The 23,646-nt window shown below is 45.0% G+C and overlaps 1 protein-coding gene across 1 annotated transcript in view; it reads right to left on the reverse strand.

The window, feature by feature from the left end:
• ARHGEF33 (Rho guanine nucleotide exchange factor 33) overlaps positions 1-23,646 on the reverse strand; it is a 42,821-nt gene that overhangs the window by 11,810 nt on the left and 7,365 nt on the right. The window contains exons 3-11 of the mRNA XM_015418057.1: positions 20,732-20,896; positions 13,625-13,746; positions 13,230-13,372; positions 10,904-10,948; positions 9,493-9,711; positions 6,135-6,264; positions 3,653-3,785; positions 3,396-3,479; positions 2,564-2,647 (exon numbers count right to left, since the gene is read on the reverse strand). Of these exons, the coding sequence (XP_015273543.1) occupies positions 2,564-2,647; positions 3,396-3,479; positions 3,653-3,785; positions 6,135-6,264; positions 9,493-9,711; positions 10,904-10,948; positions 13,230-13,372; positions 13,625-13,746; positions 20,732-20,896 (1,125 nt within the window). The remainder of the gene's footprint in view (positions 1-2,563; positions 2,648-3,395; positions 3,480-3,652; positions 3,786-6,134; positions 6,265-9,492; positions 9,712-10,903; positions 10,949-13,229; positions 13,373-13,624; positions 13,747-20,731; positions 20,897-23,646) is intronic.

Raw genomic sequence — 23,646 nt, forward strand, 5'->3', positions numbered from 1 at the left:
AGTTCTCGCTTCAGCTGGCGCAACTCCTGAGTATACCAGGGCACCCGCCTCACTCGAGTCCGGAGAGGACGCCTGGGAGCAATCTCGTTGATGGCTGCGGAGAGCCAGTCGTGCCAGTCCTCCACAAGCTCATCCAACGAGCTGCCAGGGGGCTTCGGCTCCCGCAATGCCATCTGAAGCCGCACTGGGTCCATTTGGCCTCGCGGGCGAGCAAAAATCCGCTCGCCGCCTAAGCGGGGTCGGGGTGGCACATTCAGACGAGCCCTCAGGGCCTGGTGGTCCGACCATGGTACCGCAATTGCAGTAATCTGGTCCACCATTACTCCCGCAGCGAATTGAGCGTATGACTGGCCCGATGCGTGGGGGTCGTGATGACCTGAGAGAGTCCCATTGCCGCCATGGACGACACTAGGTCCGCAGCCCGGCTGGAGGTCGCGTCCTTGGCATGGACGTTGAAATCACCCACGACCAATAGCCGAGGGTGCTCCAACGCCCAGCCTGATACGGCCTCCAGCAGGGACGGCAGGCTATTGGCCGGTGCGCTTGGCGGTCGGTACACCACCCAAATCGCCAAACTCTCCTCAGCCTCCAGCATCGCTCCGACACACTCAATGCCCGCGATCTCCACGGCCGGAAGCGCCCTGAAGGAGAAAGCCTCTCGAATGAAAATAGCCACTCCTCCCCCCCGCCCCTTTGTCCGTGATTGGTGGAGGACCGAGAAACCAGGTGGAGCAAGCTGGGTCAGGGCAACGGTTTCCCCCTAAGGTTTCCCCTTCCCTGACCCAGGTCTCGGTCACGCATGCCAGGTCAGCTTGTTGGTCCATCACAAAGTCCTGCAGGACAGCAGCTTTGTTGTTGATCGACCTGGCATTGCACAACACCAATGACGGAGAGGGGTACTCAATCGTAGCCCCACTGCCAGTCACCCTTGGGATGGGTCTCAGGCTGGAAGGGTGCCGAACCATTCTGCTTCTCCGCATCCTTCCCTTAAAACACTGCCTGGACCCACCGCTATACTTCCCCCTCCCCAAGAGCACCGGAATCGCATGACCAGGTCTGTCCACCGCTGGGCGATCTCCGCAACGCTTCAGATTGCCCATGGTTTGCAAATTGGGCAAGTAAGCCGGGCTAAAATACAGTTTCTTTGCTCAACAGTAACTAACCATTAACTACCCTACTGCTAGCAAGTATAACAGTGCTACAACCAATAAAATTACAAACAGTGACCTTCCCTATCAAGTCCCTGAAAATACTAATTCACTCTCTTGCAGCACTCACCCTTCCACACTATCACCATTCACTCCACACTCGCATAGCAGCGTTTCTTTGCTCAACAGTAACTAACCATTAACTACCCTACTGCTAGCAAGTATAACAGTGCTACAACCAATAAAATTACAAACAGTGACCTTCCCTATCAAGTCCCTGAAAATACTAATTCACTCTCTTGCAGCACTCACCCTTCCACACTATCACCATTCACTCCACACTCGCATAGCAGCACGTAACAACACTCACCCTACCTTCACAAACCCACTGACATTTAAATTCCAACAACAACAATCGCAATCACATTGCCAGAAAAGAAAGGGATCAGCTGGCTCAAGATGGTCTTCTCCCCAGTCACAAGCAGTCCAGTGCCTGCAGTTCTATATATCAGCCACTGGGGGGTTCCAGCCGATAGAGTCGTGGATCCTCCTTTCACGCTTCCCAGGCGCCCGGCCCGAGCGTCGAGTCCCCCTGTATCAGCTCTGGAGCCGCCCGTTCCAGTCCGGGTACCAAGCCCACTCCTCACTCCAAACTTAGGGGCCCCAGATCGTATTTTGATGATGTTAAGACTCACGTGTTTATTCCAAACCTTACACGTGTTTATTCCAAAGTAAGTCCCACTGAGGTTAACGGGATTTCCTTCCAAGAACAGGTTGGCGGAACCACAACCTCATAAACAACTGCCTCCAACCTAATGGTTCTGCTGATATGACAGTCTCCCAGATACACTCCTAATTGCCAAGTCTGCTCAGTTTTAGGTGCCAGGAAATTGTTCTCTTTCCTTCCAGGCTTTTGGCTTGATTTTTTTGTGCCTTTTCTTTCTTCCCTAGCTTCGACTTTATAGGTTGCCACTGGCTTTTAAATAAATTACTTTAATATTAAATAATTTCATGATGTTTGATTTTACTGATTTTTAAGATTGCTGACTGATTGTTTTAGCACACAGTCTTCTGTTTTAAGGGGTTTCTTATTGTGGGATTGTTAGTGACTTTTATCACGAATTTTGAAGCCATTTTGGGAACACTATTTTGCTCAGAAATTATTTGTGTAGTAAAGCCAGCAATTTGGAACGCGTCCCTGGAGGAAAGAGGGTACATTCCTAGGCCTCTAGGAAGCTAATAAAGCACTGTGGGTTTCCAGAATGCCTCATCAAGAGCAGCCTTTGAGCCAATAGCAATATTCTGAGGTTGGACCTCCACCCAAAAGGCTGTGTGATGTGCTGTTTTCTAAAGTACAAAATTTAGAGATAGAACACTGATAGTTTCTATGTCTTACCTTAGTTTCTATGTCTTACCTGCAAATGAAGAAGGTATTCAGGGATACGCTGGACTATATGAAAGAAGAATATGTAGAGGTCAGACCTGATTTCTTCTTCAATCTGTTGTTGAGAGAAGATTGGATTTAAACGAGTTTAGGCATGCTTAACTCTGTGTTATACTGTGGCTGAAATACTGCCCAAGTTCATTATGCAAAGCGTATATTACAATATATACTGCTGAGGGTCAGTGTGATGTAGTTGTTAGAGCAGAGGTGTCGAACTCATTTGTTATGAGGGCCAAATCTGAGACCTTGTTGGGCCAAGCCATGTGTGTCATAAAATGTAATGCCAGGTAGCGGAGATATAAACTTTATAAAGGACACAAACACAAAGGTTTTTTTTTTACTTAAAATAAAAACATGCTTAAAACATTAGCACTCTTGCAATATTCTGTTTATTTAACAGTGTCTAATAACTGACACCTATTGCTCTGAATTATTACATCAAAATGTCTGTGCTGTTGCAATCTCGAGTATGCTGTTCAGGTGTGTATCTGTAAGCTGAAAACCTACAATGACGCAGCAGCAGCAGTAGAACGGGAAGAAGAAGCAGAAGACAGCAAGTTCCACTGCGGGCCTGATAGAAGCCCTCCGGGGGCCTCATCCGGCCCCCGGGCCACATATTTGACACCCCTGGGTTAGAGTGTCAGTCTCTGATCTGGGAGACCAAAATTTAAATCCCCATTCTGCCATGGAAGCTCCCTGGGTGGCCTTGAGCCAGTCAGTCTCTCTCAGCCTAGCCTAGCCTCAGGTTTGTTGCGAGAATAAAATGAGGCTCTTCCAGAATCACTTAACAAGATCACACTTACCTCTTTTAGAACAACAATGTGGATCAGTGAGATGCATTCTGGCAAATCTCTCAAGTAAGCAACGTAATAGTCCAGAAAATTGTTCTTAAAAGCAAATAAAAAATATTAATTAAGAATGCTTATCTGTATGACCGACATCAACTAACTGATTATGCATGACCCTATTGTAGATATAATTTTACCCTGTCACTATGGACTGCTTGTTTCAAAAAGCATATTTCCCCCCTCACCTGCATAGCTTTATTCAATGTACATACCTCATCATTGGTCAGTTTAAGAAAAATGTCTCCCAGGATTCCCTGTCGGGGCCAGCTCAGCACTCTCTCCTGAAGAGCATGAAGTAAATCTACATGCTGCTGGGCCAGGTATCGCAACGAGTTGGGGAAGAAGCTGAAGGTGGAAAACAAGGAATAGCTTATCACAAACCATTTTTTTAAAGAGCCCAGAAACACATTCAAAATTAAATCCCAATAGAAGAAACTCCTTGTTTTCTCACAGAGGCTGAGGCAATTAGAAAGTCTTCCAGGCACACTAAAGTGCTTGTCAGGTCCTAAACAGCATTATCTGTCACACTTAAGAGGCCACCCACCTCACCATATCCTACCACAATATCCAATTTCCTTGGTGGCCCTGTTTGGGATGAAAGGTGGGATATTGATCTTCCAAATAAAGTAAATCGATACTGTTATGTATTGAGACTGAACTGTCCTTGCAAAAGGACTTAGCTTGGGGATGCATAACAATAGCTTGCTGGGATCCTAGAATGGACCAGTAGGGTGACAGGGATCCTAGAGTAACTCAACTGGGAAACAATGTAGTGTAAATAGCCTATAGTTGGGAGTGGGGTGTGTTTTGGGTGTGACCTTTTTCAGGCATAAATACCCGGCTTCGGCCAGGGGTTTGTGGGTCTTCTTTCTCTTGCTGAATCACTAATAAACTATGAGCTGATCACTTGAACGCGTCTAAACCCAGTATATTTCAGATACAAAATAAAATAGACTGAAAATGCTCTTTCAACAATACCATAATCCTCGCACCATGCTCAACACCTCTGGCACAACAAGAAGCATTCTTTGTAGCTGTATACTATTATGGTGTTCCACTTCTACGAGCATGTTAGAGTAGGGTTGCCAACTTTCAAGCGGGGTCTGGAGATCTCCTGGAATTACAACTGATCTCCAGGCTTCAAAGATAATTTCCCTGGAGAAAATGGATGCTTTGGAAGTAGGATTCTATGGCATTATACCCTGATGAGGTCCCTCCCCTCCCCAAACTCCACCTTCCTCAGGCTCCACACCTAAATCTCCAGGAATTTTGTAACCCAAAGTTGGCAACCCTAGGCTGGAGAAGATACTTAGGCGATCTCTGTTTCTCAGCAGCCTCACCTAAGTGCCACCAAGATTCCTTGGGAAACCTATGGCAGTTAAATTGATTTAAAATTAGTGTAAATATATCTATCCAGTCATCCACTTCAACTACATATATTACAATTTGTAATGTTTAGGGTCAAGGGTCATCTGCCTTGAGGTTGGTGTTTTCCACACAGTTTATCTGCCTTGAGTTCAGTGTTTTTAGGAAATGGGTCCCCCCCCCCATGTTTCCCCATAGAATCATGGTGCATTCATGCACATTTGGGGGTTTCCATGGATTTTCTCTGATCTTTCTCAAACCTGCTTTGTTCTGAAGTTTTGGAAAAGATCACAGTAAAGCCTAGGTGGCTGCTGTGTGAGTGGGAAAATTTGGATTTGCTAGCCCACATGGCAACCATTTCTCCTGAACCTGTCCCCATGGCAGCCATTTCCTTCCCCACCACTGTGAGGCTTTTTATTTTTGAATTTAAAAAATCAGTATAAGAACATAATTGTATTGATTTACTGTTGAACTGATAGGTGGAGTAGTTTCTCTGAATTCCCAGCTTTCATTTAAAACAAAACCCCAAAAACCTCAGTCTCTAGCCCTCTTCCCTTGCGAGATATGTCTTTTTCCTTGTATCTTCACAACAGAAGGGTCTAGAGATTTATTTCATTTTTTAATTAAAGCTGGGGATTCAGAGAAACTATTACACCTCTCAGTAAATGGTAGATCAATGTAGCAATATTCTAGAGCCAATTTTATTTTAATTTCAAAAGCCGTAGTGGCTGGGGGGCGGGGGTGGCCACATCTGAGGGATTGGGGCAGGGAAACTGTGGAGAAACCTGCCATGTGGAACCCCTTTGTTTCTGCAGTTTATCTGCAGCTGCACCAGCAACTGGGAAACCATATTTGACTCTGGCAGTCAGATGTCAGGGGTAACTTGTTTTTCAAGTGGTTCAGATTAAGACCACAGCATAAGGGGAGAAGGGGCTTCAACCTCTCCTCCCATTCCCTTCACTGCCACAGGACGGGCAGAAAAGAAAGACATATTTTGCTCTTGGGTTCCAGTGGTCACAGAGTACACAAGCAGACCATGTTTAGTAGTGCACTTAAGCAGCTCTTGGAACACGATGGAAGGCATTGGTCAGCAGCCTTGGGTGTCAGCAGCTGTCTTGTCTGACAGGAGTACAAGGGTGTGCCACGAGGTGAAAGAGGAAGTTCTACGTGACCAGGGCATAGCAGAACACGGGCATATGGGTCAAGAATATGAGGGCAAGGCAAACAAAGAGGGAAGGAGTTTGGGAGTTGGTGATCAACAGCAATGGTGGGGTACCTGATCAAGCCCAACCCCACATGCCTGGGTCCCTAGTACAACTAATAAAGTACCTTCTCTCCTTGGTGTTCCTCTTCATTTCCGGTCCATGCAATGTGGCCTTGATTTTTAGGATCAGGGAGAGGCTAACAACATATTTCCTTTCAGACTCTAGCAAGTCTAAAGCAATATTTTGTCTTTTAGCTATGACAAAAAAATGGTTGTTTGGGGCAGGTTAATAACAATTTTAAGCATTACTTATTCCAACCTGTCATTACAAGAGGAGAACACAAGCAAACATTAAACAAAATTCAATTTCTTTTTTGTTGTAATTTTCTCCAAAATACAAAGTGATAGATCCACTAAGGGATTTTAGCACAGAAAAATTCATTCAGTTGTTGCCTAAACGGGACTATAATACAAACACAAAACCCAGCTAGAATATACTTCTAGTTCTTTTCCACATTGTTCTCTCCCATGTTAATATCTGCACATGGCTCATCTATTATGAAAGGCATTGTGTAGCACCACATCCCCGTTCGTGGGGAGGGCGGGGTAGCAATATAATAAACTAGCAGTAAAGCCCGTTGTGGAAATAAATACAACGAGATCTAGAAAGAGGCTCTGGGGGAGTGCTCTGGCTTTGGGCAAACAGTGTCATTTTGCTTTTGTGACCTCAGCAGGGTATAATGGCAGAGTCCACTGTTTTCTCCAGAGGAACTGATCTCTGCTCCCTGAAGAGCAGTTGTAATTTTGAGTGATCTGTAGCCCTCACCTGGAAATTGGCAACAATTGTTACCCAGGACGAAATGTCTGGTTTGGAGGGTGGAGTCTATGGCATTCTACCTGTCTGATGTCCCACTCCTCCGCAAACCCCACCCTCTCCAGGCTCCACTCCTCAAATCTCCAGGAATTTCCCAACCTGGAGGTGGCAACCCTATCTCCTTCCCAGCCAAGCATCAACATACCGTTATTTGCTCCTCTGACTTCAGGCTTCCAGGTCCTCCCCCCTCCCTGCAGCCTCTACCTAGGAAAAGTACAGTCTTTTGCCACAAGGGGGACCAAAGCAACTCACATCATTCTCCTCTCCCCCTTTCAATCTGCACAGCAACCCTGTGAGGTAGGTTAGGCTGAAAGTCTATGAGTGGTCTGAAATCACCCAATCAACTTCCACAGCAAGAGCCTGGGTCTTGCAGACTGCTATGTCACACTGGTTGTCATGGGGGGGCACCTCAGCAGGGTACAATGACACAGAGTCCACCATTTTCTCCAGGGGAACTGATCTCTGCCATCTGGAGAGCAGTTATAATTCTGAGTGATCTCCAGCCCTCACCTGGAGATTGGCAGCAATGGTTCCCAAGGAGAAAATAACTGCTTTGTAGGGTGGAGTCTATGGCATTGTACCTGTCTGAGTTCCCACCCCTCCTCAAAACCCACTCTCTCCAATCTCCATCCCTCAAATTTCCAGGAATTTCCCAACCTGGAGTTGGCAACCCTATCTCCTTCTTCAACCATCAACGTACTGTTATGTGCCCCACTGACTTCAGCTTTCCATCTCCCCACCCCACAGCCTCTACCTAGGAAAAGTACAGTCTTTCTCCACAGTGGAGACCCAAGCAGGAGGGAAGCGACATCAGCAGACAGAGAGTCCATCCTGCAAAGCAGCCATTTTCTCCAGGGGAACTGATCTCTGCCATCTGGAGAGCAGTTTCAATTATAAATGATCTCCAGCCCTCACCTGGATACTGGCAGCAATGGTTCCCCAGGAAACAATAACTGCTTTGGAGGGTGGACTCTATGGCATTCTATTCAGCTGAGGCCTCTCCCCTCCCCAGACTCTGGCTTCTATAGACTCCACCACAAAATATCCAGGGATTTCCCAACCTGGAGCTGGCAGCACTAGTCAGGACTGGCCCCAATGAGTTCCCCACAAAGGCCAAAGTAAGCCTGGAATGGGCCTCCCACCTTTGCCTTTTTACCTATAGAACCAAGCTTGGTTGCCTAGCAACAGCCACTGTGGGGAAAGTTAGCCCCACAGGAGACCAGCAGAAGAAGCGTCTTCATCAGGAGAGACAGCCGTTTTGGCAGTTTACTCTGTCAGGGAAGTGGCCAGGCCAGCAGTGGGTGGGGGAGAGGAGCAGACCCAGCACCCAGCCAATGGCACGCAAGTACTTGAGTGGCAGTTGATGGGCCAATGGCTGATGGAGTGCACAGCACAGCCAATGGGAGAGCCAATACACTGGAGATATATATATATATATATATGATAATTCAATAAACACACACACAAAACACCAAAACCAGGGAGGAGGGACAATAACCGTTACTGGAATGTGCCAAACAAAACAAAAGACTTCACTCATCAGTGGAGCACAACAAGAGAGAGAGACTGGCAAATCTGAGGAGGGAGTTCCAAAGTTGTGGTGCTATGACCAAGAAGGCCCTTCGTCAGGTTGCCACATATCTAGCCTCAGATGGTGGGGCACCTGAAGCAGGTCCTCCAAAGATGTCAAGAGTGGACAGGTAGGTTCATATGGGAGAAGGTGGACACAGCATTCTGTATCCACTGTAGCTTCCAGAGAGTTTTCAAGGACAGCCCTGCATACTTCACTGCATTCATCTAATCTAGATGTTACCAGGGCATGTATAACAGTAGCGTGATCTTTCCTGTCCAGGAAGGGCCACAGCCGGCTCACCAGCTGAAGCTGCTGAAAGGCACCCCTGGCCATTTCTGCCACTTGTTCAGTCAACAGGAGGCCCAGGTTCAGCATCAGCAGCACCCCAAAGCTATGACCCTGTTCCTTTAGGGGGAGTAAAACGCCATCAAGTACAGGAGCTATCCCATTTCCTGGGTCAAACTTTGCCCAAATTTCCTGGGTCAAGGCTTTCTCCCACCAGCAGATCTTATGTTTTGTCAGGATTAAGCTTCAGTTTGTTAGCCCTCATCCATCCATCCATCCATCCATCTTCCATTTAAATGGTACAGGTCCCTTTAGAATCATCCCTAGTGAGTTCATAACAAAATCTTCCTATAAAACATATCCGGATAGTCACTACAAATTTTAAATTATTTACATGATTGCCATACAGGAATCCTTCCCCAAGGGCCTTATAACCAGTCTATGCTAATGTCTTCGTCTCAGGGGGAAAATGCAGTGAAATGTGACCACAGAAGAACATTTTAACTGCTTTTTTTGTTTGTAAGCATCTTATTTTAAATTTTATTTAGATTTTATTTTCTTTTAACAAATTTATACCATGCTTTTCCACACATAAGAATGCAAAAAGGGATCACAGTCAATTTCAAATGGATTGGATCTCAAATTTTAAAAACTGCAATAGGATAAGCAATCTCATGCCCCTACAGCTGACAATGATTATCGTATTCCTTGAAAACCATTAAAGCCTTCTGCAGTCTACTGCTATTCTTACCTGCGATAGAAGGTTCCCTCAATACATTCTCTATTGAGCTATATCGACTTGGGCTAACTTCTTTTTGCCTGTCAGTTTGTTCCTTTGAAATATGTTCATCACTCCACTCTTTACTGTCTTTGGGCTGTTTCCACACCATGGATGATGAATGACCTTTTGACTGAGCATCAGTTGACAAGGAAGGTCTTTCTTCTGTGTCCAGATTTGTACCCATTATCCCTAAAAATTAAAGCATTAAATTGTATCTTGTTGAAATTGCTTTGCATTTTACAATTTCGATGACTCTGTGTTTATTGTTACATTGTATAATAAAAATAAATATTTGTTTTTAAAAAGGAAAGAAGATTAAAACGTTCTAGCAGGACTGATATGTGTTCCTTTAATCCCACATTTTATTCATTTTACTTCATTTATAACCTGCCTTTCTCCTCACTGGAACCAAGGAAGCTTACATTGTTCTCCCCCTCCTCCATTTTATCCTCTCAAGGGAGGTTAGGCTGAGAGAGAGTGACTGGCTCAAGGTCACCCAGTGACCTTCCATGGCAGAGTGGAGATTCGAACCTGGATCTCTTAAGTCCTAGACTGACATTCTTACCACTTACATCATGCTGGCTCACAGCTCATTTGACTAGTACAAAATTCAACATGGAAGATGTCAGAAGCCGCTCCTACCAACAGTAGTCTGTTGTTTTAAATAAAGGAAAACTGTTAGAAGGTTGTGAAACCAATGTACTAAATCTGAATAAAAATGTGAATGCCAGGATAGTGAAGAAATAATAGTCTGAACATGGCCAAAGATGGAGAAAGTGGCCCTAAGCTTCAAGAGGGGGATGACAGTATAAGGGTGGGGTGAGATCCCATTGCAGCTCCTGCCCACTGCCACAACTTTTGCTAGTGAGTGCCAGAAATTAATTAAGATCCCTATTAAATTAACTGGTGTGAAATTTGTTAAATGCAGCAAAGATTTCAATAGCAAGTACATACCATGATCGCAAGCCCTCAGCATTGGGAAGGGAAATTACTGTAAAGTCATGGAAACTTGGTGAAGTTGCAGTATTAACAACACGTATGTTTGAAAAATGGGGAAAATAAAAACTCTTTTAATGAGTTTGGTTATCATTTGTCAACATAAAAATAAAATTAGGATATTAACTCTTATGCATACAACAGGAGTAAAGGAATTTAGGCTGAGGCTAGAGCTCTTGGGGAGAGGCTGGCCCTTTCTCCTATGCCATTTTCACACACAACACAGAGGATTTGTGTTGGGGAAAGACATAGGACAATGGGTGACTCCTCCTTTCCTGCACCCCAGCCTCAGTCCCACCTGGGAGCCCCCATAGCTGTTTATTAACACACACAACCTGACCACAGGAAACTCCCCCCAGGCAGCACCAAAATGTCACATTGTTACCTTTCACATTTCCTTCTCCTCGTGCCAAAGGTCTGCAATCGGCAACTGGAAAAGAACAGCACAGATCTTTGAGTCATATCAAAAAGCATCAGTAAAATAAGATCCTCCAATATTTGTAGGTTTTCTTTTTCCAGTGCATTGGAAGAGAACAATAAAGCAACACAATTCAGTTGCTGCCGTATTTATCGATAAGGGTCAGTGGCACCCCCACGGAGCCCTGGTGAAGGGTTCCAGGCCAGGGGGCTTTTGAGGGTTAGCCTCTTCGACGGCTAGATGCCAGAGAATAGAGGCTTCCCTCCGCCCCGAAGGTCCAGGGTGACCTTAGGGTACAAGCCAATCTAACCGGGACAAGCGCAGGAGATCAAGTGAAATAGCATATGAAGAGAGCGGGGTCAAGTTATGACCAACAGTGAACGTGAGTTCGACATAAATTGATTATTTTACTAAAACGGAGTCCCCCCCCATGGGAAAAGCGGTGCATAAGGAGGGTAGCTTCATAAGACTGAAGAGAAAGTTCCAGTACATCCCATAGAAAGTTAGAATGCATGCTACAAATTCTAGTGGAAAATTGCTACTCTGTGATTTATACCAGGCTTTTACCTCAAGTCTCTCAGGTCCCAAAGATTCTCAAAACTGTTTCGTAACACCCATATTCACCCGAATATTAACACACAATAAGATTCCAGGATGTAACTAAACAAGGCTTTATTCTGTATAAGCAACTGATAGTCACTATATCAACAATATCTATTGTGTTACACTATATTTAAGTTGTACCTTAACCCCCTGTAAAATTGGAGCTTCTTTCTGGAGCCTAAGGGCTCTATTCTTTTCTGCTTTCCTAGCCAAGATATCTTGTCTTGTCCAGAGCGTAGATCAGAAGCGGACTGAAACATTAAGACAATCCGGTAGCAAATTGAGTCAACTGGTCTCTGTAATACTACCAGTGCTTTTCGCAGTCTTGCCTGTAATTGTTCCAAAACCTGCTTTACTACAATCTTTTTCAAAAAATCACAGCAAAGCTGGGGTGGCTGCCATGTGCACAGGAAAGTCCTGATCTTCTCAGCCCCACCCTAATCAGCCCCCCGCAGCAATCAGTCTCTCCCTTGCCACCAGGGGTACTTTTCAAATTTTTTAAAATTGGTAATTGACGTATTGATATAACCTTATATCAATATGTTAATTAGCGATTTTAAAACCCCATGAAAAAGCCCCTAGTTGCACGGCTGCTGCAAGGACCTGGCACATGGAAAATGCAAGAAACCTGTCACGTAGAAGCCCCGCTGCCACTGCACTGAATGGACAGAAGCAGTAGTAATGGGGAAAACACCAAAAATCATCTTTATGCAGAAAAGGTCATTGTAATGATTCCTTGTTTTATATGTGTGTGTGTCTCTTTAAAAGTTTGGTTGCATGGCTGAGATATATTAGAGTGGTTGAAGAGACAAGAGTGGTGTGATTGGTGATTGACAGAGAGGTGGAGGGGTTTTGGAAGTGGTTCTGAGTGGATGAATATGTATGTCAGGAGGGACAGTTACAGGTTTGACAGTTGATAAAGACAGTTGATAAGTTAGTTCGTTCTGAGGTCTGTGAGAGAAGCAGTCATGTGTGTGATATAAGAGTTAGTTCTGTGTATGAAGGAAGTTACAGAGAATAAGATAAGAAAAAGTAAATGAAAGTTTAATTGAAGACAAATTATAGGAAAGGCTGTATGTCCTGATATCTTGGAGAGAAACAGTGAACTTATAAGACCTTAAGTTAAAGTGTTACAAAGTTACCTGAAAGATCCCTGTCAGTAAGGGAGCAGATCTTGTGTGAGACACCAAGCAATTATTCAAAATACTCACATTACTGGTTACATTGTTCTACCCTTTTATTTATGAATTATTTCAATAAATCTTCTTTTATTTAAGTATACCAGCTCTGAAAGGAATACTTCCTCAAGACCACATAGTTCCTCATGAGCCTTAAACTCGACCTACCTACCCAGTGATAACAAAAGTAAAAGCATAAAGGTTTGGAAAACCTTAAATTTCCTGGTGGCAGCGAGATATACCCAGTAGAATAAAATAAAGAACACTTTTAAAGGGAAACCAGTCCTCCCCATATAAGGGGCCGTCACAGTCATCATCTAGGAGGATGTATCCATCTGCATTTATTGGTATCTCTCTCTTCACTCTACACTTCAAGATAAGATAGGCCATCTCACCCTCTGTATCCCAGGGAAGTTAGGGGAGGGAGCCGAGGAGGAAGAAGTGTTGGAATACTGTAAGCTGCATAGAGTTCACATGACAGCAAAGTGTATACAGTCAAAGAAAATAAATACCTTTCTCATAAGTTGCATTGTGCAAAAGGTTTACAAAATCTTCATTAATTAAAACTGGCTCCGGGAGGTTCAGTGACCGGAAGGGGCTTCCTTGTAGAGGTGTTGGCACTGTTTGTGACCCATGCTCCTCCTTTTGTATTCTTCTGAGAAGAAAGGGAAGAGTGGAAGCAAGACAACCAAAACAGGCATTTGGAAGTACATGTTTAATTTATGATCTAAGGTGACACAAATGAATATAACTGATTTTCTATCCAGTAATCTTATTTTATGTAGTACAGATAGAATTCTGCCAGGAGGAAGTAAAGAAAGAACCAATTCCAGGTACTGTGTAGAAACTGAAGCTGTTCTGAAGTTATAAAGACACTGTGCAAAACATTTGAAATTCATTTACTTACTTAGCTTTGAGCTTACGGGACTCTTTCTTCTTCTCTTGCTGCAACTGCTCAATTTTCTGCTGCATTTCTTCTTGCTTGGTACTGATTTCCTCAATCATGGACTTGGCATCATTAAGCTCCTCCTAATTAAAAAGAGCAATGCTGACATGCGGCATGGGAAAGATAATCAGGGATGGTATGTTATAGGTCAACAAGAGTGGTGTATCCTTATCCTCAGAGAGATAAGTAGAAGGCAGAAATTACTGGGGGTGACTAATGAGTGGTTGGCAAGCTGATTCTTAATGAGTTTTGAACATACAAGTTGTTTCTTAGGGAAAGCTAACAATGAAGATACAGAAGTGATGACGACCCAGCAGGTTACTCCAACCTTACCAAATTGAAGATAGCATAGGATATTGAGTGACGAATGGACCCCCAAAAGCAGGATGCTTAGTGCATCAAAGTCAGAGAACTGGGAGATTAGGGGTTAATGCCTCACTGTAAAGCAGTTTGATTAACAGGCTGCTGCCTGCGTACACCCCCCTTCTCTCTGATTGGTCAGCACCAGCTGAGGAGAGTTTTAAAAAGATTTGTCAGTCTTGTCAGAGTGAGTCAGTGGTTGTTTGGACTTTGGCATGACTTTGGCTAGTCAGGAGGAGTGTGTGTGTCGGTCTGAGGGAAACAGACAAGTCACTTGGGAAGTGAACGAACACAACTCCTTGCCCTTACTGTGTACCAACACATTTGAGGAAAAGTTCAAAAAGCAGAATTTAAAGTCTAAGTGCCAGCCCTAGCTGAATTCCGTTTATTCACAGTCTCCACAACTAGGGTTTATGTTTGACAGAAGAGGCTGGACAGTAGGTTGAAAACTGCCAGTCTAGCCAAACAGAAAAAGGATTATCGCTCCTAGAAAGAGGAGGATATTTCTTACCCAGTTGTTCAGAGGTTCAACTCAGAAAGGACCCCTGGTTTGTGTGAAAAGGGAAACAGTCTTAGACTTTTCAAGAGTTTTGGTTTTTTAAGGGAAAGTTATAATCCACAAGGGAAGTATTCAAATACAGGAAGCAAGTACTAATTTCCAGGAAACTGATAGTTTTATGAAATGTTATTAAGACACATTGTTGTTGAAAGACATCTCCAAGACAAGCAAACCTCTCACAGTCAAGAACTGACTCTCCTTCAGTCATACTCTGTTGCCTGTTCAAAATATTCTGATTTGTATAATCAACAGCAGTTACCTCAACTTCTCACCCCCTGCCCTATTCCTGATCCAACTGTGCCTATTCAATAAAATCAACCTTTTTGTTTTAACTTTACTTCGTATCAACGACCATTTCCAAAGAGGGCTCCTGTTGAGTTACAATAAATCTCTGGCCTGGGCAAAAGCCGAAAAACTTCTCTATCACAAGGTGGGACACGCAGAAAGCTATAATTCTATAATTCATATACACTACTAGGAGGCTGCTCAGTCAGAGTAGGGAACATTGTTTTGGCAGGAAAATCTGCCTCACAGAGAAGAAAAGGCAGGGATCCATCATAGTGAACTCAACTTAAAGATATACATACCACTAGATCAGTCCTACATCTTGCTCTGGCTCTAATCTGCATGGACTCTAATCTGGGAGAACCGGGCTTGATTCCCCACTCGTCCACTTGCAGCTGCTGGATGACCTTGGCCAAGCCATAGTTCTGTCAGATCTGTTCTTGAAAGGGCAGTTCTTGAGAGCTCTCTCAGCCCCACCTGCCTCACAGGGTGTCTGTTGTGGGGAGGGGAAGGGAAAGGAGTTTGTAAGCCGCTCTCACTCCGAGTGAAGGGCAGGGTATAAATCCAATCTCTTCTTCTTTTTCTTGTAAATTAGGCAAATTTGGCCATCTTTTTTTTTTTAAAGGTCAAATCTACATCTATTGATATGTATGCATTTCACCCTTCACATTATCAAATAAATAAATCATTGGAGAGCCAGCGTGGTGTAGTGGTTAACAGCTGCAAATTCTAATCTGGAGAACCAGATTTGATTCTCCTCCTCCTTCACGTGAAGCCTACTGAAGCATAGGCGTAGACTACTTGGGGGTGTGGGCCTTCCCTGAATTTTTCCAGGTGAGAATGAATTGCGCCCCCCCCCCCCCGGGCAACCAGTGCCAGGCAACATTGAGTTTCAAACTTTCCCATGTGGATTTTTTTCTTTGAGCTAGAAAAAAGGAAGTCAGGCTCACCTTAGGCTTGCCAGGCAGGCCCCAGGTGGGAATGGAGGAGCCCCAGTCTGAGAATTCGTTCTCTGCTTTTAAAAAATTGGGCAGTGGGGGGAGAAATGGTGGCATCGGGGTGACGCTCTAGCACTTCCTCTCTATGGTCAGAAGGCTAGAGCCCTCATAGCTACTATAGACCTCACAATTCTCACATGTTTGGGGCGGTTCCCACTAGCCTGCCCTAGCCCACTGATTCCCCCCCCCCAAGCCACCACACAGCTCTTCATTTTCATTTTCACCTGTCTTGTTCAGATTGGTTTCAGTCAGTTCCAATAGTTTGCCTCAAAAGACGCCCCAGCTCCCGACCACCCTCATTCTGGCCAGGGCAGGTTGCATGAGCTGCTGAGCCGCCACTGCCTAGCTGAGTTGAGACTCAGAGGAAAGCTGCTGTGCTGGCCCCTTGCCAGTGCCAGGATTTGAATTGGAAGGTAGAGAGGAGGTTGGTCCTAGTCCCAGTAGTGCGGCCATGGCATGCACACCGAGAAGCAGGTGGGGGGGAGGTAGTTTCGCTCATCCGAGGCCGTGGGGATGCAGGCCCCTCCTCACTGGAGCCATCGAGAAGCTGTCCTGGGCTAGTGTGTGCGTTTGAGTGAGAGAGTGAGCAAGGGGGAATGCGGGGAGGTGGGAGGGAGGGGGAAGTATCTCTTCCCGTGCTCCCTCCCACCCGATTATCATGAGACAGGGACATACAGGAACCATCTAATAAGAAATAGGATGGGAGGGATTCCCTTCACTTTATGCCACCTGGGTCCTCCTTGCACACAGGCACGATGCTATCTTAGCAAGGACAACCCCTTTTTTTTTTGTCCCAGGCTCCTAGGTGCCAGCCTTCCCAAACTGCTACCCTTTAATTACATTTGCCAGCCCTGGGCAGGGAGACTCCGCTTCTGTTACTTGACTTCTTTCCCCCATCATTCCCAAGACCTTCCCTCGTGGGCCTGCCACCACTGTCATGTGTGTGTGTGTGTGTGTGTGTGTGTGAGAGAGAGAGACAGAGACAGAGAGAGCCAGGGGGATGCATGGAGGTGGGGGGGGAAGGCTGCACATGTCCTACTTGTCCCCATTGGCAGCCACCGAGAGGGAGTCTCCATTAACACAGCTGTCATGTGTGTGTGTGCGCGCACACATGTGCAAAGAGTGTGTGAGCCCTGGGGGATGCATGGAGGTGGGGGGTGGAGATGTGTGAGGGAGGCTGCGTCCTTCTCCTCTTCAGCAGCCACAGCCTGGCACGCCTCCTGGGCATGCCGTGGACAGCAGTCATAAGTGTGTGTGTGTGTGTTGAGTGTGGAGCCAGCCAGTGGAAGTGCGGGTGCAAGCCGCATGCGTCCTTCTCCTCCTCCATCAACATTTGCTACAATCGTTCCTTTAGGCCTGTCTTCTAGAGAAGAAGTCAGTGGGCCCAACTTTCTCCCTCCAATGCTGCTGAAATTGCATACCAGACTAAACTCAAATAAGGACATACTTTCCAGTTTTCAAGTTTTGTCACTTTTATGAAACGCTATTCACACATGGTCTGCTGTTTTTCATTTAACAAGCATGGAGAAAAGTATGCCAGGTCTGGGATTAGGGCTGACGATCTTCAGGTAGGGCCTGGAGGCTTCCTGCTTTTATAACTGATCTCCAGACTACAAAGATCAAAAGAGCAGTTCCCCCTGGAGAAAATGGCTAATTTGGAGGGTGGACTCTATGGAATTGTACCACACAGGTCCTTCCCCTCTCCAAACCGCACTCTTTCAAGAACCCAAATCTCCAGGTATTTCCCAACCCAGAGCAGGCAACTGTATCTGGGATCATATCCACTGTAGCTAAACCATCTTAGTGAAGTGACCTGTCCGATCTTTTTTGTGCTTGGCAGCTTACTAAGCTGAAGTGTGTCCCAGTTACATAAGTGCCTTCTCATTCTCTCCCCCCTCCCCATTGCTTAAGCATTGCGTTGAGGGCTCTGATGCATCTTTAGTTTTCTGGGTTGTGAATAAATGTCACTGCTGGGAGACAACAGGATCTCTGAGCATTTATGAGGGAAATACTTTTCAAAACAGTGTATCTTGTTTGCTGCTTAGTTGATATAATTAGGCTTTGAAGGACTGTTTTGGAAATGATCTGCTTAAAGGCTCTGATGTGGTGGAGAGGGTGTCCTATGTTTCTTATACTTGCTTCTAAAAGAGATAGGTTTTGAGTTACAGTTTGGTGGTTAAGAGCATGGACTCTAATCTGGGAGAACTGGGTTTGATTCCGCATTCCTTCACTTGCAGCTGTTGGTGTGACTTTGGGTCAATCACAAGTTCTTTCAGAGCTGTTCTCTCAAGAGCAGTCCTCAAAAGAGCTCTCTCAGCCCCACCTATCTCACAGGATGTCTGTTTTTAAATGGTAAGCCCATCTGCATGAACAAGATGGGGGGGGGACATGCAGATCAGAGTCCTTTTAAAATTTCCTTTTGCCAGAGAGAACGTTGGCAAGAAATGTGCATTCTGTACATGTTCATGCTCTTCATTTTGCTATTACTTAAAATGGCATGGTACAATTTCAAAGGGACAATTAATTGGGATGTGTAAATGGAATGACAGGATTGCCCATTGGAAACAATGGGAGAGGCTTGAAGGCCCACTGGAGATAATGAGAGCCAAGAATGCCAATTGACTTGCATGGGCTCCATTGAAATACATTGCAGCACAAAAAAAGTTGCAAAGAAAATGTGGAATGCTTTTTCCATTAAGGTCTTTGGGTCCAGATAGGGTAAAGGTAAAGGTTCCCTTGCTCGAAAGCAAGTCGAGTCCGACTCTAGGGTTGCGGTGCTCATCTCCGTTTCAAAGATCTCCGTTCAAGATTGTGACAATAGTCTGTGATGTCACTGTGTCCTCCCTATGATGTCACTGGGCCTCGGTTCTTTTAAGAACCTAGCAGAGCAACTCTGGCTCAGCCCCAGCCCCCCCCCCCCGGGAAATTGGAAAGTCTACGACCTTGTATGGAAGGATTATTTGGTTAGCAGAGTGCTCAAGGCACATAATGTAGCAGAGTCTATCTGGTTTGTGTGTGCTGACAAAAAAACAAAGTTACAGAAGGAGCCTCTTCATCTTTGCAAAACTAATATGAGTTCTTTATTGTAAGGAACTCCATTCTAGACAGGATAGAGATAGGACTCTAATCTAGTCTAACTAGTTAGGATGGATAGGGATGACTGTGTTGGGGAGATGAAAGGAATGTGATTGTAAGCTGCTTTGACATTCCTTAGGGTAGAGAAAAGCAAGGTATAAAAACCTACTCTTCTTCTTTTCCATAGTTAGAGTTATGGGAGCTTAGGGGTGGGAGGCATGTTGAAGACATTATAGATGCTAGCTCATAGACGCTCTGCCCCATTCAAATGAACCACTTGAAAAAATGGCAAAACTAATTATAGAAGAGTTTGCCAGTGAGAAACATACATGTATGTCTACATCTCCATGCTAGATGCAGGACAGGGGTGGCCAAACTGTGGCTTGGAAGCTGCATGTGGCTCTTTCACACATATTGTGTGGCTAATAGCAGGGTGACTGGGAAAGCGAAAGGGAGGCATTCCTCCCTGATAGGTCTTCCCTTCCCCAGCCAGTGTTCCCTCAGGTCTTCCCTTCCCCAGCCAGTGTTCCCCTCCCTGAGGTGTGGGGGAAGGAGAGAAAGAAAGCAACTTTAACTTTAAATGCATTCTCAAAGCTTGGAGGAAGCATTTAAAGTTGCTTTCTTTCCACCTCTCCCTCTCCCTCCTCTTTCCTCTCTCTCTCTCCCCCCCATCTAAAGTTAAATGTGTTCGCCAAGCCCCACCCCACTGACACACTGGCCAGTTGGCTTGGCTTAGAGAAGGCATTAGTCTGTTTAAATCCTTTCTCCAAGCCAAGCCAAAGCAGCAGCAGGGGCAGGGGGCTTGGAGAACACATTTAAAGTTAAAGGTGTTCTACAAGCCCCCACCCCACGGACCCACCCACCAGCTTGGAGAAGGCATTTGTCTCTTTAAATCCCTTCTCCAAGCCAAGCTGGGTGGAGTGGTTGGGGGGGGGGGGGTTGGAGAACACATTTAAAGTAAAATATGTTTTCTTTCCACCTCTCCCTCCCTTCCTCTTTTCCCATCTAGTTGCATTCTTTCCACCTTTCTTCTTCTGTGTTTTGCTATTCCTTCCTTCCTTTCTCTTTCTCTCTCTCTCTTCCTTCCTTCCTCCCCCTCCCTCATCTATTTCCTTCCTTCCTTCCTTCCCCTCCCTCCCCATCTATTTGCTTTCCTTGTTTCTTTCTGTCTTTCACTCTCCCTCTCTTCCTTCCTTCCTCCCACTCCCTCCATATCAATTTGCTTTCTTTGTTTCTCTCTCTCTCTTTCCTCCTTCCATCCTCCCCCATCTTTTTGCTTTCTTTCCACCTTTCTTTCTATTTTTCTGTCCATGCCTTCCTTCCTTTCTCGCTCTCTTTCTTCCTCCCCCTCCCTCCCCATCTTCCTTCCTTCCCTCCTTCCCTCCTTCCTTCCTTCCTTCCTTCCTTCCTTCCTTCCTTCCTTCCTTCCTTCCTTCCTTCCTTCCTTCCTTCCACTCACTCTCTTTCTCTCTTAGACAAATAAATATCATTGGATGAATAAATATCATTATCAATATCTGTTTTTACCCCTTTTGTTTTTATTTTTGGCAGTCTCATTTAATGTTAATAAAAATTGCATATTTTTCAATAAAAACATGTGTGTAATATCTGTTAATATTTTGTCGCTCTCAAACATCTGACATTTATTCAATGTGACTCTTAGGTTAAGCAAGTCTGGCCACCCCTGCTATATGGTATGACTGCCTCTTCTACTCCTCAGGCAGGTCTATTTTGATATGCTCTGAATCGTCTTTGTTAGAATGGGACAAATTATCAGCACATATGGCCTACCTTGAAACAGTTCAAAGAATTCTTCATCTCTGCCACTTTCTCCTCCATTGCGCATCGGCAACTTTGAACCTTCTCCTCAAGAGCATACTCCCCATGTTGAATTCTTGAAAGTTCCTGCATTGCTTCAGTGAAACCAGTTTTAAGTTCAGAAGCCAGGGCCTGCAGCTGAATAAACCAGAGTGAATATCAATTGTGAATGCCATAGAAAATATGGCGGCTTCATCCAACTCCAACCCACCTTCTGTTACCCTATAACATTTCCTTTTATTGTGTCTTTTCATTGGACGCAAGCATTCTCAGACTATCATATATTCCATCATCAGAAGAAAATAGAAGTAGATAAACATGAGAATATTTCCTGTTCAGAAAACCTTATTCCTGGACCATTGAAAAACTCACACCATATCTCTGATGAAAGAGCTTGAGGAACTGGCCACACCTTTCCAGTGTCTTCACCACAACTATGAGGGCTAGATAAAACTATGCACTGTGAAATGAAAGATTTCTTCTATTACTGGCTTAACTTGTTAGATTTATACCAAGCCTGCATACTTTGTGATCCAGGAAACTGAACTCTTGCTCTCTGACATCATGGCCTGGCAGGGGCTTAACACACATATACCCCTGGCCAGTTTTTGCAACCCTAGGCAAACAGCACACAGAAAAAGTATTGAACCTTTGGTGGGCTACTTAGTGGGCTGCAGTTGGCATGACAGGCCACAAGTTGTATGGGCCTGGTTGATACTGTGCAGTTTTTAGCATACAATTGTGTTTAATAGATACCTAGAAAGAGAAGCGGCAGGGGCAGGGCATCTCTGATCTCCTGAGAGAAGGATCAACACTTCTAGCTGTAGTGGAGTACCAACATGTATGGGCACAGGCATACACACTGAGAGAGATTAAAATAGAGCAGGGCCTCCTTTTCCTGTACAGCAGCACAACCAGAGGTTTTTGCTTCAGATCTCTGACTTACGTGAACCAGTGGGGTCACAACTTTTACAGACATGTACCATTTTAAAAGATTAAGGATTTTAAAAGGCAGTGGGATGCTGTAAACTCTCTACAGGATCATGGACATTTTCACGAATTACCACAGAATCAAAGAACTGCAGAGCTTTCTGATAAGCTAACATTCAAAATGGATCCTCCACACTGGAGATCAGGGCCCTGCGGGATTTAATGCAATTCTGCAGGCCCTGTAAGATGGATATTCTGTCAGGCCTTTGGCTGAGGCAGCTAGGGTTGCCAGGTCTGGGTTGGAAAATACCTGGAGTCTTTGGGGGTGGATCCGGGAGAGGGCGGGGTTTGGGAAGGGGAGGGGCCTCAGCATGGTACAATGCCATAGAGTCCATCCTTCAAAGCAGCCATTTTCTCCAGGGGAGTTGATCTTTGTCAGCTGGAGATCAGTTGTAAAAGCAGGAGATCCCCAGGCCCCACCTGGAGGCTGGCAACCCTAGAGGCGGTGGACGTCTAAACATTTTGGCCTCCTCTGCCTATATTGCCCAGGTGAACTGCCCTTTGTAGAGATTGCTATGGCATCTGCTGAGTGTGTCCTATTTTTGTCAACATAGACCCAGCACTGGAGATAACTTTGGTTACTGGAAATTAAGATTTTTGTCATCTGTTGTTGATTTAGAAATTCTAACTTTTTATGATTTGTATTGGTATTGGATTTATTATTATGTCGGTAGTTTAACTGTTGTGACCTGCTCTGAGCCTGCTTGCAGAGAGGGCAGAATATAAATCCCAAAAACAAACAAACAAATAAAATAATGCATACCACTCATATCCCTGCCAGATGCAGAAAATAGATACTCACAAATTGCCCACTGTTAAAGAATGGTCAGCTCACTCAAGTGAACCACACTAGGTGCTTCATGGTGTGCTGCCCGGTGTGGGTGAAAAATCAAGGGACAGTGACTGATTGGAGTTGTGTATAAAATTCCTTCCCAACCTGAAATATGGGAATAATTTGCACCAAGAGGAGGTAGCAAAATTAAGAGTGCCACCCTAAGCAGAATAACACCCATCTAAGCCCATTGATTCTGTTAGGATGGCACTATAATTCACCTAAACATCCCAAGGTAAATGTTTCTGGCTTTCTAACACATTAATTGCAGCTAACATCGAGGCTTTAGTATGCCATCTCTTTTGCCTCAGAAGAATGGAGAAAGGGAACCAAAAATAAAAATGGTTCCTGCTCCTAAGGGGCCAAAAATAAAATACCCCTGCATGCATCAAATGGGTGATTGCCTTTCTATTTTAAAAAACATGTACATTTATTTGCTTGTATTTCATTTTCCCCTCTTCCAACTACAAGCATTTAACAACTGTTGCGAAATTGCTCCAGAGACTGGGTTGGGGAAGATATACTGGTGACATCATTGGATGTGGGCAACTGATGACCTCCAGAGTCAGCTTTCCCCTAGGGTGAAACTTGACCACATTGGAAACCTGCAGAACCCTGTTTCCCCCAAGAGCTCACCCTGGAGCACAAAAAGGCATTTGCTCCAGTTTAGAGAGAGAAGAAGTCACATTTAAATGGCATTAAAATCAATGAAGAGCTAATAGGGACTAATGTTGCTCTTTGATGTCAATGAGATACACAGGGGTCTTTTCGTAGAAAAAGAGCTGCAGGAGCTCATTAGCATATGGTATGCTAATGAGCAACTAGACTATTAGCATATGCCATGCCCCCTGACATCACCGGAAGTGATGTCAGAAGGGGAAGCAAAGGGGAGGCATCTTCAAAAGCCTCCCCTTCCCTTCCCCAGCTGGCCTGCGAGGGGGGGAAGCGAGAGAGAAGGGGTTTAAAGTTTAAACCCCTTCTCACTAGAGTTGGGCCACAGAAGGAGGAAAGAGGGAAGGAAAGAGAGAGAGCAGAGAGAAGGAAAGAAGGAACAAAAGAGGGAAAG

Source organism: Gekko japonicus, unplaced genomic scaffold (assembly GCF_001447785.1).
Source record: "Gekko japonicus isolate JY-2015 unplaced genomic scaffold, Gekko_japonicus_V1.1 scaffold1394, whole genome shotgun sequence".
NCBI lineage: Eukaryota > Metazoa > Chordata > Lepidosauria > Squamata > Gekkonidae > Gekko > Gekko japonicus.